The 14425-nt window shown below is 41.6% G+C and overlaps 1 protein-coding gene across 10 annotated transcripts in view; it reads left to right on the top strand.

The window, feature by feature from the left end:
• Positions 1–14425, top strand: part of ESRRG (estrogen related receptor gamma) — a 643587-nt gene that overhangs the window by 219702 nt on the left and 409460 nt on the right. Inside the window, exon 1 of one of the 10 annotated variants that reach the window (XM_012459660.3) lies at positions 10462–10986. The exons of 8 other annotated variants lie outside the window; for them this stretch is intronic. In XM_012459660.3, the coding sequence (XP_012315083.1) occupies positions 10898–10986 (89 nt within the window). In that variant the 5' untranslated portion in view covers positions 10462–10897. Of the gene's footprint in view, positions 1–10461; positions 10987–14425 lie in introns of those variants that run through there. One more of the 10 variants, XM_064383506.1, reaches the window with a different exon arrangement.

Raw genomic sequence — 14425 nt, 5'->3', positions numbered from 1 at the left:
ACTCTCTTGAATAGATTCACCCTTGCATCCTCTGCTACTGTTAACAGCAGTTAACCCTTGCCTCTGCTACTGTTAACAGCAGTTCAAATTTCTCTTTGTAATCAAGTACTCGTTTCCAGGGTTTTCCTTTCCCATTTTTTTTTTAAGCTATCTTGACTGTTTTGGGTTGGATGGTAGATTGATGTGATTTTGTATGAATGCAAAATGTTGCATTCAGGGTGTTGAACTTTGAACGTTTGAAGTGTTGAAAGAGCACCTCCTCCCTTCTTCCTCTCCACCCCATCTGCAACCTCCTTGAGGAGAGCAGAACGCGTGGTTGGTTTTCTGTAAGTTGTGGTGACACGTTTGGCCTCTTCGTACCAACGAACAGATGTGAGGTTGAGCGGCCACCTGGCTCCTGGGCATCCTTTCAGAGGCAGAGCAGTGGTGACCTTGCTGCTTTATGTATCTTCTTTGTCGTCTTCAAGTTGCCCCACACATTGGTGAACCAGGTAACTAGCAACCACAGGATGTGCGCTAGTACAACTCCTCAGGAGGTGTGGCAGTTGCTGGCAGTCACACCAAGGGAAATTCAGCAGATGGAAGAGGTTCTGGGGACCCTCCCATGTTTACTGATGGAAATTTGAGGAAGAAATTTGGAAATTGTGTGCAGGCTTTGGCCACACTGGCGACAAGCAGCACTGTTCTCCCTCCAGGTTCTTCAACTTCTATTTGGATCTTTGAATAAAGGTCTGGGAAATTAGTCCTTAAAAACAAATCCTTCCTGTGCTGTGAACATTTTCTCAGAGACCAAGGCTTCTGGATGGAGTAAGGAAAGAGGTAAAGGGTATGTTCCCTGTTGCCTGTCTGTCTTCTGAATCCCTCTGTGCTCCGGCCAGTCAGTGGTTATGGTGGCCAGAGCTTCGTAGATTTCATAGACCTCATCTGGACCACTGCCAGATTATTACGTTGAGCTTCAGGAACACTGGTATCAGTTACTCTCCTGGCTTGGCAGAGGAGGTATCAAGGGGTAACAACCACTGGCACTATTAGTTAGGTGAGCACTTTTGAAAATTGCACAATTCAGTTTTGTTGGTAATGTCAGCAGACCGTTAGACATATTTACATAGTCAAAGCCTTTTTCTCATACTGAGATGTTTCACATGAGTGTTCCTTCTGAGAAAAGCTGAAAGTTTTTAGAGAATTGCACGGCCACTGATGGTTTGAAAAATGACCTCTTAGCAATGGGTTTAACTTAAAATGGGGAAAGAGTGAGCATTTTTATAAGGAACATTTTATTTCGTTTCTGTGATGATGCTCATATAACAATCAATGTTAAATATGCAATACTACACTAGGGTCAAGTACACATATGAATATGCTGCTAATACTAATAAAAAACCGGAATTTTCCTCTTCAGAAAACATTACAAATATTTGTTTATTAATCCCCCGTGTCAGAGCTGAGATTAGAACTCAGGCTTTTGCGTGCCAGCGGATTCGCTTTATCTTCTGATGATAGCAGGGCTCATGGATATAGCAGTACAGGAAGATAGCGTGAAGTTAAAAAACAGGGGTGGGAGGCTAATATGATTTTTAAGAACTTGAAATAGATTTTTCTTCACCAGGACCCACTGGAATTAACTTTTCTGCTGCTTTCCATGTTGTCATTTCTGTTTTCAAATATAGCATTGTAGTTAGCTGTTTGTTAGTGTAGAAATAGTATGCATTGATTTGTAAAATTTTTCTCCTTATTTTAATTCCTCTGGATATGACTGTGGACCTCTCAAAGTCAGAAAAGGGTAAAAACCTTGCAACTACTGCTGTAATTATAATGATAGCTAATTTCTCAGGCTTCCTCAAGGTTTATAATTATCATTAATAACAATGACTTACAGCATATAGAGTTTTATACATTGTAAAGTGCTTATCGCAGGCACTGCATCATTTGATATTCATAGCCACCCTTTGAAGTAGACAGGGAAGCTATTTTTATTCCCATCTTAGAAATAGGAAACAGACTCAACACACTGGAGGGATCGGCAAGGGCCTCAGAGTGAGTAAGCTTGGAAAAAGTACAGTGTTCATGCTGGGACCCAGGTCTCCTATCTTCGAAGCCACAATCCACTGATTATGTGGAGCAATGATGACACATTTTAAAACCCTAAATATTAAACATAATGGTCTCTGTACTTTCCTTTGATATCATTGGAAAAACATAGATATAAAGGATGCATATTCATTAATTCCTCAGTATCCATGAAGGATTGTTTCCAGTAGCCATCCCCCATACCAAAATTCATGGATACTCAAGACCCTGATATAAAATAGTGTAATATTTTCATGTAACGTATGCACATCCTCCAATATACTTTAAATCATCTCTACATTATGGAATGCAATGTAAAAGCTGTGTAAATAGTTGCTATACTGTATTGGTTAGGGAATAATGACAAGGAAAAGACATCTGCCCATGTTCAGTACAGATTCAGCCATCCAATTTTTTTTTTTTTTCAAATATTTTCCTTTCTTTCTTTTTTCATTTTTTGAGACAGAGTATTGCTTTGGAGTGCAGTGGTGCGATCTCAACTCAATGTAACCTCCACTCCTTGGGTTCAAGCGATTCTCCTGTCTTAGTCTCCTGAGTAGATGGGTTTACAGGCTTGCGTCACCATGCCCAGCTAATTTTTTTTTTTGGATTTTTAGTAGAGATGAGGTTTCACCATGTTGGCCAGGCTGGTCTTGAACTGCTGGCCTCAAGTGATCTGCCCACCTCAGCCTCCCAAAGTGCTGGGATTACAGGTGTGAGCTATGCCACCCAGCCTCAAATATTTTCAATTAATGGTTGGCTGAATCCAGGAGTGTGGAACCCAAGGATACAGAAGGCTGACTGTATATATATATGTGTTTGTGTGTGTATGTGTAATTGTGTGTATACTATATTCAATATAATATATATCCACACACATGGTGTCAGATGGACATACCTCATGGTTTGTAAATAATTATTGTATCAGTAGTATCTAATTGAACATGTAGTAGGTACTAATTTAATAAGATGTAATTACTTATTATTATGGATAAAATCACAAATGTGTTCGGGGAAGGACAGATGTAAAAGAGGCTGATTTGAGTGAAGATATGTGTATCTCCCAAATATTTTTAAAATATAAATAAGCACAAGGCAAACAGGCTTTGAGATTACATAGGCCTACATTTCAATCCCACCACTGCCATCTTGAATGACTGTAAGACTTTAGGAGGCCGGGCGCGGTGGCTCACGCCTGTAATCCCAGCACTTTGGGAGGCCGAGGTGGGCGGATCATGAGGTCAAGAGATAGAGACCATCCTGGCCAACATGGTGAAAACCCGTCTCTAATAAAAATACAAAAATTAGCTGGGCATGATGGCGCGGGCCTGTAGTCCCAGCTACTCGGGAGGCTGAGGCAGGAGAATTGCTTGAACCCAGGAGGCGGAGGTTTCAGTGAGCTGAGATCGCACCACTGCACTCCATCCTGACACCTGGCAACAGAATGAGACTCTGTGTCAAAAAAAAAAAAAAAAGACGTTAGGGAAATTAATGTCCTTTTTTCTTTACCTTGTAGTTCGTTCCTTCCTTCCTTCCTTCCTTCCTTCCTTCCTTCCTTCTTTCCTTCCTTCCTTCCTTCCTTCCTTCTTCTTTCTTTTCTTTTCTTTCTTTCTTTCTCTCTCCCTTTCCTTTCCTTTCCCCTTTCCTTTTTCCTTTTCCCTTTTCCCTTCCCTTTTCCCTTCCCTTTCCTTTCCTTTCTTGACAGGGTCTTGCTCTGTTGCCCAGGCTCAAGCAATCTCAGCTCACTACCTGCCAGGCTCCAGCTATTCTCCCACCTCAGCCTCCTGAGTAGCTGGGACTGTAGGCACACACCACCACACCTAGCTAACTTTTTGCATTTTTGATAGAGTCAGGGTTCTGCCATGTAGCCCAGGCTGGTCTCAAACTGCTGAGCGCACATAATCCACCCGCCTCAGCCTCCCAAAGTGCTAGGATTACAGGCATAAGCTGCCACACCCGGCCCTTCTTTTATTTTTAATAGACTTTAGTTTTAGAGCAGTTTTAGGTTCACAGCAAAATTGAGAGGAAAGTACAGAGAGTTTCCGCATACCCCTCTCTGACACAGGCACAGTCTGCTCCATTATCAGCGTCCCCTACCAGAGTGGTACATTTGTTACAGTTGATGAACCTGCACTGACACATCATTATCACCCAAATCCATACTTTACAATAGCGTTCTCTCTGGGTGTTGTGCTTTCTAGGGGTTTGGAAAAATGTACAATGACATGTATCTACCACTATAATATTATACAGAGTGGGTTCACTGTCCTAAAAATCCTTTGTGTTTCACCAGTTCATCCCTCCTCCTTGCCCAACCTCTGGCAACCATTGATCTTTTAATTGTCTCCACAGTTTTGCCTTTTCATATGATTGGAATTACATGGTGTGTGCCATTTCACATAGAGTTATTTCACGTAGGAATATGCATTTAAGATTCCTCCATGTCTTTTCAAGGCTTGATAGCTCATGTCTTTTTAGCACTGAATCATAGTCCGCTGTCTGGATGTACCATAGTTTATTTATCCTTTCACTTACTGAAGGAAATCTTGCTTTCAAGTTTTGGCAATTAAAAATAAAACTGCTATAAACATCTGTGTGCAAGTTTTTGTATGAACATAAGTTTTCAACTGTAATGTACTTTTCCAAGCTTCTTCTTTTTTCTTTGCAACTATAAAATGACAATTAAAAGGCCTACGAGATAAAATGATGTATATTGATTAAATAAATGTGGAATAAACATGTATAAAGTACACTGTACAGAAATATTATTCAATAAATGATTACTAATAAACAAAAGCAACAGATGTATGGACTTAACATTTATGTTGAAGTATAGAGTTACCTGGGCTTGGGTATTTGCTTCTTAATGTAGACATACCTACGGTCTCAAAGCTTTCTTAGTAGTGATCTTTGCAATTCATCTTTTCAGAGTCCCATTCTTATCAGTGTACATAAGAAAGTTTTTCTTTTTTCCTTTTTTTTTTTTGCGGGGGATGGAGTTTAGTTCTTGTTACCCAGGCTGGAGTGCAATGGCGCGATCTCGGCTCACCGCAGCCTCCGCCTCCTGGGTTCAGGCAATTCTCCTGCCTCAGCCTCCTGAGTAGCTGGGATTACAGGCACGCGCCACCATTCCCAGCTAATTTTTTGTATTTTTAGTAGAGACAGAGTTTCACCATGTTGACCAGCATGGTCTCGATCTCTTGACCTTGTGATCCACCCGCCTCGGCCTCCCAAAGTGCTGGGATTACAGGCGTGAGCCACTGTGCCCGGCCCGAAAGTTTTTAATAAAGTAACAATCCTATTAAGGAGTGCTTCCCTTCACACATTTGGTTGGCTCCAGGTCAATAGAGTCTCCATATAGTCGGTGATGTATAATGCCCCTCACCATAACAAAGAAAGCATTGTCAGCCCCACTTCCTGACATCAAGAGTATAATAGCCTTCTATCAAACTTATTCAGTAGTGTCCTATTTATTAGAAATGCCGATTTTTTATCCTCTGTCCAGTCCTGTGACTTGTGCTGAATTAACATGAATTGGTTTTGTAAGGTCAAGGCCTTTGTGACAATATAGTGAAAGTTTCAAGGAAGGTGGTGATGGCAGATTTTTCTTTAATTCAGTGGAGTGCTTGTAATAAAACTAATGAATGGAAAGGACCGAACACTTTCAATTAGCTGCATAGAGTAAAATTCTAAAAATAATTAGTGGCTGAGATGGTGTGTAGCTATTTAAAAATACTGTTTTAGTTTGTAAGGATTTTGGTTTAGTTGGCTCTGGAATCAAGCCATGTGAGAGAGAGCAAAACCTACAGTGTGTGTGTGTGTGTGTGTGTGTGTGTGTGTGTGTGTGTGTGTTTCAGCAGAGCTTTTGCATCATAATGGATAGTAACGAAGGGATTTTAGTACTTTATTATTTGACAAGTTTTTCTTATATAAACTCATTCCTCAGCACAAGTCACATACTAACCTTATACAACACTGTAAGGTTAGTATTATTATTCAATTTATCTTAACAAGGAAATAGGCTGTATCTGATTGAAATTACCCCCTTTAAGTTTATAAAGCTAAAATGTTTTAAAAGTCAGGGAGTTAAGCCAGGTTTTATTACTCTACATCCAATGTTCTTTGTTCTGAACCACATTCATGTTTCTGGGTTCTTTTGTTTTTGTTCATTTGTGTGTTTTGTTTGTTGTTATTAATGGTGCTAGTTTCATTTTTGAAAAGAGCCCGTAACAATTTAGTACTTTAAAGTTTAATTGAGTCTGTCCCCCAGATCTCTATTCAACAAATAGTGGCTCTGATAACATTTACTATGTGCCTAATATAGTGGGTGCCTAGTGTAAGCTTTGTGCTTGGTCCAGGAGGTCACAAATAAATTTGATCAGAAGGCTCACACGGTGGCTCACACCTGTAATCCCAGCACTTTGGGAGGCTGAGATGGGTGGATCACTTGAGGCCAGGAGTTCAAGACCAGCCTGGCCAACATGGCAAAACCCTGTCTCTACTAAAAATACAAAAATTAGCTAGGTGTGGTGGTGCATGCCTGTAATCCCAGCTACTCAGAAGGCTGAGGCAGGAGAATGGCTTGAACCTGGGATGTGGAGGTTGCAGTGAGCCAAGATTGCACAACTGCACTCCTGCCTAGGTGACAGAGTGGTACTGTATCTAAAAAATATATAAATAAACAAAAATAAATGAGATGAGACTTTTATCCTCAAGGAGTGTTTGGTATACCTTATGATGTCAGTTCTTTCTGGTCTAGTTTTACCTGATGGGAACTGGTTACCATCCATGGTATTGTGATTTGGTAACTCATACCACCAGGTCTTTCCTTGTGCTCTTACTTTCTTAGATAGGGGAGGGCTGTAGAGTTCTTGGTGAAAACTGAAATTTTGTGAATCTAAATCGCATGTGCTTTTGATTGAGATTTTAGCGTTATCACTTGCTTCATAGATTATGATATTCTTTATATATAAATTCGAAGGCAGCCAGTGAAGTATTATTACCCTCAGTTTAGAGTCTAAAGCTCAACAAGGTCAAAGCACTGGATCTCATTTTCCTTTTCTATAAATGTGATCTAGTCAAGTGTTTCTCGGAATTTCTGCCCATGTACTCCAGAAGTAGAAGTCGAGGAATATGTATGTGTGCTTTGTGAGGATCTGGCCTGAAATGGCCAGTAGCAAACAAACAAAATGTTCAATCCCTGCTTTATCTGTTGTGTGCATGTGAAATTTGCATTCTACTTCATAATATATGTTTTAATATTGAAAAAAATTGTTCCCAAACCCAAATCAGAGAGTGAAATCTATGCTATGGAGGATCCTCTATGTTTATTTTTCTACAGGTGTGTACCCTATGGCATATTGCCTTGCACCTAGGGCATGCCCAACCGCTTAGGTAAATCCCAGGTCCTTCTGGGTCTATTTTGTTATGTGAGCTTGTGTTTTGCCCAAAATTTTACAGTTTGTTTTTCTCTGTTCTTTTTCTTTTTGTCCAGTTCGTTATCTTACTTTAAGATGATTTGAGGGGACTCTCATAAAGACATACAGTATAATCTAAAAACTTCTGAAAATCAGGGTGAAAAAAAACAGGCTGTCCTAGCAAGCTGAAATTATGTGTGTGTGTGTGTGTGAAGATACCTATATTACCGTCCTGCAAATTTTCTGGAAATAGACAATTCATTTGGCTCTGAACTGCTTCCTAGCCCCCAAATTCTCAGTCCTAATTTTTTGCCTTGTCTGTGTGATCCACTCTTGAGTGAATCCCCGGCTATCCTAGCCCTGACGTCTCAGGGCAACTTCTCCTTTGGGTATACATAAGGTGGACACGCTCTGTAATTGCCAACCATCCTGATTAACACTCCCATGGCAAAGCCCATGCAGAGTGCTGTTTGCCTGCCTGTGATAGCTTCCCTCAGGAAAGCTGGAGGATATAATACCAAGACACAGTGGGCAGGCCTCAACTCAGGGTTTCTGCTGGCAAGTCCACGGTGATTTCCGACAAGGATGGATTATACTCTTGTTTCTTTTCCATCCAAATAGTATTCTGGATAGAGTTGAGAGAAATTTGTAATAATATTTTCAATGTACTGTTTTCCTCATTAGGAGAGAACATGAATAAGTTGGAATTTTAATGGAGAGCCTTTTTAATAAGTAGTGCTTATAATTTATTATTCTCCTTAGGATTTTATTCATAGTCTTAAAATCTTAATAAAAATACATATAAAAAAGAGGTTTTGGCTTCTCCCTGTGGAATATGTTTTAACATAAGAGGAAAAGGGTACATTTGTACAGGGTACTCAGAAAGGGTGATCTCGATCCTTTGTGCCTGTCTTCCTTTAGATAGATGTGAATTAGAGCCAGCAAGAACAGAATATACGTCAACTGGCATTGTTCTGATCAAACACTCCTTTGAAACTTTTGATTTGATGGGGGAGTGTCTTAGATTATGCATTCTTTAAAAATATGCATTTCTAGAATTTAGATATGCCTGGTATATTCTATTTTGCACACACAGTAGTAGACCCGTGTGATTTCAAGTCTGTGAGTATCTACTGGTGGTGGTGGTTACGGGGGTACAAGGGAAGGTGCCATTCCTTGGCTCTTCAGTGTGGCCAACAGTAGTAATAAAAAATTACTCAGGATGACTCATACCATATTTGTTCATTTTGAAGTAGGCTCACAAATTGCTGCAAAGCCCTCACTGTTCATCTACAGTCCTTTTCCCAGTTCCAGACATTTGATCACAAATGCAGCATCTCCCTCCTAATGCTGTGCAGGTTGATAAAACAGTTGCCGAGCCGGAATCCCTAAAGAAATTATTAATTATCTGGTTAATGTGCATCAGGCTGTGGGAGTGTGAGATTAATCACCAGCAGTGGGATGAGTTGCTGAAGTGGATTTTGGTTTTTTGTCTCCTGTCACTCGATAATGGCTTTTCCTTCCTTCACCATCAGGTGAACAGGTGCAGAGATGCTGTATTTTCATTTTCCCAGAGTCAGTAACAGCCGGTGGCCAGGCGATGCCTTTTCCTCAGTCCTGCTGCATGAGCAGTTTACAACATAGAGTATTACCTACTCAGAATGCTCTAGCTCTTGGAGATTCTCCCAGTGTGACAGGTCCTACCCCAACTTTTACAGTGTTCCAAATCAATGTACATATCCACACACATCCCCCCCATATACTCTCATATACACAAATATATACACATATGCAGACGAGAACCAATATATACAAAAAAACATTAGCAGCACCTCTGGATTCTGTGAATGAACTCGTGCTTAGCACTTTATCTCATTTCTTGCTTTAGAAATATGATCTTTATCTCTAAATGTACAAAAATTAAAAAGGAAACAATGTGATGAACTGCTTCTTTAAGACAGGGAAAGAGAAGTTCTACACTGGTCATTTGGATGTGGGTAATATTGCAAAAATTCCCTGGATTCTTTCTTTATTTTCACTCTTCCAGGTGTTGGGTCCCATGTCCTAGGAAGTAATCTTCAGGTCAATCGCTAGTGTGTGACATTAATCTCTTCATTATGATAAGTGTGTTTTCACAATGCCCATTTTTTGTTTCCAGGATGTTAATGTGTCTTGGAGTCTATGAAGCTGTTGAGTCAAGTTGGCTGGTAGGGAGGGAAGTAGGAGGGACAGCGAATCCCCAGGGTGAGGCAAGGGAGGGCTCTGTTGTTCCATTAAGGCTGTATTTTCCTGGCCTTGTGTGTGATGGACAAAGGCCCAAATAGCCTGTAGATGCCTGAGGATTACGTGGGTTGGGAGAGTTCAAGTCACCATCTAGCTTCTCCCTCCACCTTAGCCTGGGGGCTGAGATTTTTTTCAGGAGTATGTTCTGCTGCTTCCCAGTGATGCTAAGGAAATAAAACTATCAGCAGCATGTTAATTTTAGTTTATTAAATGTATATAGAGTTTGATAGTTTTTCTGTTTAGATAAATAACATGGAATAGAGGGGATATATAATGGAAAGGTAGACAGCTCGCTAGTTCAAACTAGGAAAAAGTCTGAAATATAAAGTTTAGGAAAGTAGGATGTTTTGTTAATCACCAGTACATAATGTGGATATCCTCACATTGTTTCTAGGTGGAGGTCTTTCCGAAATTTCTTTAACAGGGCTGGGCACAGTGGCTTATGCCTATAATCCCAACACTTTGTGAGGCCAACGTGGGCAGATCGCCTGTCAGGAGTTTGAGACCACCCTAGCCAACATAGTGAAACCCCCTATCTACTAAAAATAACAAAAATCAGCAGGGCATAGTGGCACGTGCCTGTAGTCCCAGGTACTCGGGAGGCTGAGGCAAGAGAATCACTTGAACCTGGGAGGTGGAGGTTGCAGTGAACCGAGATTGCTCCACTGTACTCCAGCCTGAGCAACAGAGTGAAACCCTGTTTCAAAAAAAATTAAAAAAAGAAAAAGAAAATTCTTTGACAGATATATTAGATATTTTGTAATTAATTTTCCTGTAATAAATATTTCTGGGAGTCCACTGATTTCCAAACCCTGCTCCTGACCCTGAGGCTACAGTGGTGACAAAGAGACAGAGCCCCCAGCACTCACAGACCTTAATGTCTCATGGAGGTGCTCTGTGACTACGTAACTATACAAAGAGGACCATCCGGAAATCCAGAGGGTGGTGATAGGAAGAAAATAAATTGAGGATATGATAGAGAACAACTGAACAGTCAGAGGAAGATTGAGCTTTAAGGGGTAACCTTTGAGCCGAGAGCTGAACAAGGAGGAGGAGCTGATCCTGTGAAGATTTGAGAGTAGAATGTTCTTGGCAGACAGAAGAGCAGGTGCAAAGGCCTGGAGGTGGGAATGAGCTGGGGTGGTTCAAAGAACAGGAAAAGAAAGCAACAAGACTGCAGCCTAGTGAATGAAGGAGTGTCTGGACTTGAGGCTGGCAGGTAAGCTGAGACCCGATTGCATTCAGCCTTGTTGCCCCCAGTAAGGTGTGCGCAGTGCATTCTGTGTGTGATGGACAGCCAGAGTATCTGCTTGCAGACTGTGCATGGAAATTCTTAAGGTTTATTGAAGTTCTGTCCCTGTAGTATTCCTTGCATCTTTAATTTGCTCGGCTAATCTTTCCTTACATATAGTATGAAGGAAAATTCAGCCTATATTGGATTTTCACAAGAATTCTGAAACCATTCTAGTTTGAATGAAATAAAATGTTATTTTGTGTTGGATGGTATTGAAAGGCTGCCCTATCTGCACTGGGCCCTTAATCTCATTTTGGGTGAGGAATTTTCCTTGAGCAGTTCAGAAGAGGGTAACGTTCTGTTTTGTGCATTCTTTGTATCACTGCTTAATGCAAAGATCCCAGCAACCGCTTCGAACCCCAGAATGCCTGCCTTGTCGTAGACTTCCAGGCAATGGCTGGGGTTTGTAGTCACATACAATGCAGATACCCGTTTGTATTTGTAATATCTGAGCCTGCCTAATGATCACGCCACAGCCAGGAGTTGTTGGCGGAAAGCTGTCTTCTGGGCTTCTCGTTGAACATCTCATTCTCAGGTGTTTGTGTTACCCCTCCCCTTAGGGCTTCCTGAGCTCGCTCTGATAAGTAAAGCCAAGTTTACTTTGTTAAGCTCAGCAGTTCCCAGCAGTAAATAGATAAGGGGGAAAAAATAGGTATCTTTGGGAGAAAAGAAGCTGTTTCTGTTTATAACAGACACTATGTACGCTTTTTAATGACTTTGTTTAATTTTAGCAGTCTCTTACTACATTTACCATGATATCCCCTAAACTTTGAAGTTGAACAGAGGGTTTGATTAAGCTACTTGTCTCTGGTGAAATCATCACATCTGCAGGTAGAAAAAGAACCCTCTGAGTTATTTGAGGAATGTCAGTTGCACTATGTCATCTGTGAGAGACTGTTGTTGTTTATCTCGTTTAGAGAATTAAGAAATTATTATCTAACTAATTATCAGTTGGGGGTGATGATTGCAGCTGCAGTAAATACCCTACTAAAACTTTTAGCCCTCTGATGAATTTTCAAAGGAGTTACTGCTTACTGAGTCTCTTGGTGCTAGGGGCATTTTTGAAATAATCTTTAATACTTAGAGCAACCCTGAATGGTAGCTACGGTCACTATGCTTGTTTTGCAGGTGAGGAAACTGAATCATCAAGAGGTTCAGGGATTTCCCCCGAGTGGAGATGTGAACCCAGGCTCTTTGCATCAGGCCCACTCCCTCCTCCTTCTTGTGCCCTGGGCTTTGTGCGTCCTCCTTAGAACAAATGCTCAAGTGTCCAACCAAGAACGTAATCAGATCCTGCAGAGAGGTGCCTTTTTTTTTTAACCAAATAATGATCCGTACCTGGTAGCATGCTGCCAGAGCTGCAGAGGATGGTTGGTGTAGATGGCATGTCAGGGACATTTAGTTTAACCAGGACATCCACTGTCCTCATCCTCAATTCCCCAAGGCACTTCTTACTCTTCAGAGTGTTTTTTTCTCTTCTGCATCTCTGAGTATTTCTCCAAATGAGATTCAGTCTGTCCCCTGAGTATATAGGCCAGCAGGGACCAGCTGTACAGGGTTCCACTGCCTGCTGTTTCCTCTGTGAATCATGTTCACACCCTCCATTCCTTACAGCTGAGCAATCAGATTCTAACCATATCGCCTCAGACCTATAATCTCGTTCTTTCCATTCTTTCCTCTATAGTCTCCTGACACACACACACACACACACACACACACACACTTGCATACATACGCACTTGCATACACACAACCACACACTTGCACATTCAGCCACAGCCACACAAACACACATGCATCTCTTTGCCTAAGTGCCTTTTAGCTTAAAAAAGAGCTTGGCCTTGTGCTACAAGAGTCACGGTCTTTCACAAAGCACTCCATGAAGAATAACAGGCTGGGTCATGTCTCCAGTGGTCATTTCGCATGACAGGGATCCCCCGCAGTGCGGCATTATGTAGCACTGGTAATCTATGCCACATGACATGGGCCTGGGGCACACAAAAGACTAAGGGAATAAGAGTGTACATGATTCCAGGTATGTTTTACAAAGGTCAGAGAAACGTGTATTCGCACACAACAAACATGCAAATAAACAGATGTATATGATTATGCACAGGTGGTCCCTTAAAACTGGGCTGTGAAAGCAACTCCAGTACTGTGCCTTTCACACAAAGGCCACTCAGAAATGCTTGATGAAACAATGACAGCCTTGTACTGTTTCAACAAGTGGGAACGTGCAAACAGGATGGAGTTCAGTTGGCCAGCAGTCACTGGGAACCACAGGCCAAATGTGTCAACAGTAGAGAACTGCCACTAAAAAGGCTGGCAGACCCAGTGCTATACGTGTGGTCATGTAGTAGATCAGCGTGTTCCGGGAGGTAGAGCAGCCTCTGAACTGAGTGTCGTTTCAGCCATTAGTGTTGTGTTTCATATGGAGCTGCACAGCCATTTCAAAAGCTCTCATGCTTCCTTAGCTGGCGGAAGTCTCAGAAAAGATGGGACTATTTATCAGCTCACTACAGAACTCTCAAAGATGGCAGGAATAGGTCCAGCATTGAGAGGTATGTGGGCAATACACGGGAGCATGAACAGAGAAGACAGTGGTTTCTCTCCTCTCTTTTGTTACAGAAGCAGAAATAATTCTTCTTCATCTTCTTCTTATTATTATTTTGAGACTCTGTTGCTTGCCTAGACTGGAGTGCAATGGCATGATCTTGGCTCACTGCAACCTCCGCCTCTCGGGTTCAAATGATTCCCCTGCCTCAGCCTCCTGAGTAGCTGGGATTACAGGCGCCCACCACCACACTCAGCTAATTTTCGTATTTTTAGTAGAGATGGGGTTTTGCCATGTTGGCAAGGCTGGTCTCAAACTCCTGACCTCAGGTGATTTGCCTGCCTCAGCCTCCCAAAATGCTGGAATTACAGGCGTCAGTCACTGCACCCAGCTGACACAATACAGGATTGATACAGAGAATGAAGAGATGATTCAGAATTAGAAGTTTAGGAAATAGCAGTTGGGAGAGATGTCTTGAGAAGATCACGTAGATGGACTTTAGATATAAAAAGGAAGTGTTGAGTTGCCTGTAATTCCTGCAATTTGGGAGGTGGAGGCAGGAAGATCCCCTGAGGCCAAGAGCTTAAGACCAGCTTGGGCAACATAGTGAGACTCCATCTCTACAAAAAAATTTTAAAAATAAATAAATTAGCTGGGCATGATGGCACATACCTGTAGTCCCAGATACTTGGGAGGCTGAGGCAGGAGAATCACTTAAGCCAGGAATTTGAGACTACAGTGAGCTATGATCATGCCACTGTACTCCAGCCTGGGCAGCAGAGTGAGACCCCTGCCCCTGAAAAAAAATTA

Source organism: Aotus nancymaae, unplaced genomic scaffold (assembly GCF_030222135.1).
Source record: "Aotus nancymaae isolate 86718 unplaced genomic scaffold, 86718_ANA_hifiasm-v0.15.2.pri h1tg000032l_0, whole genome shotgun sequence".
NCBI lineage: Eukaryota > Metazoa > Chordata > Mammalia > Primates > Aotidae > Aotus > Aotus nancymaae.
The sequence above is the reverse complement of the archived record's forward strand: the minus strand, read 5'-3'. Positions and strand labels throughout refer to the sequence as shown.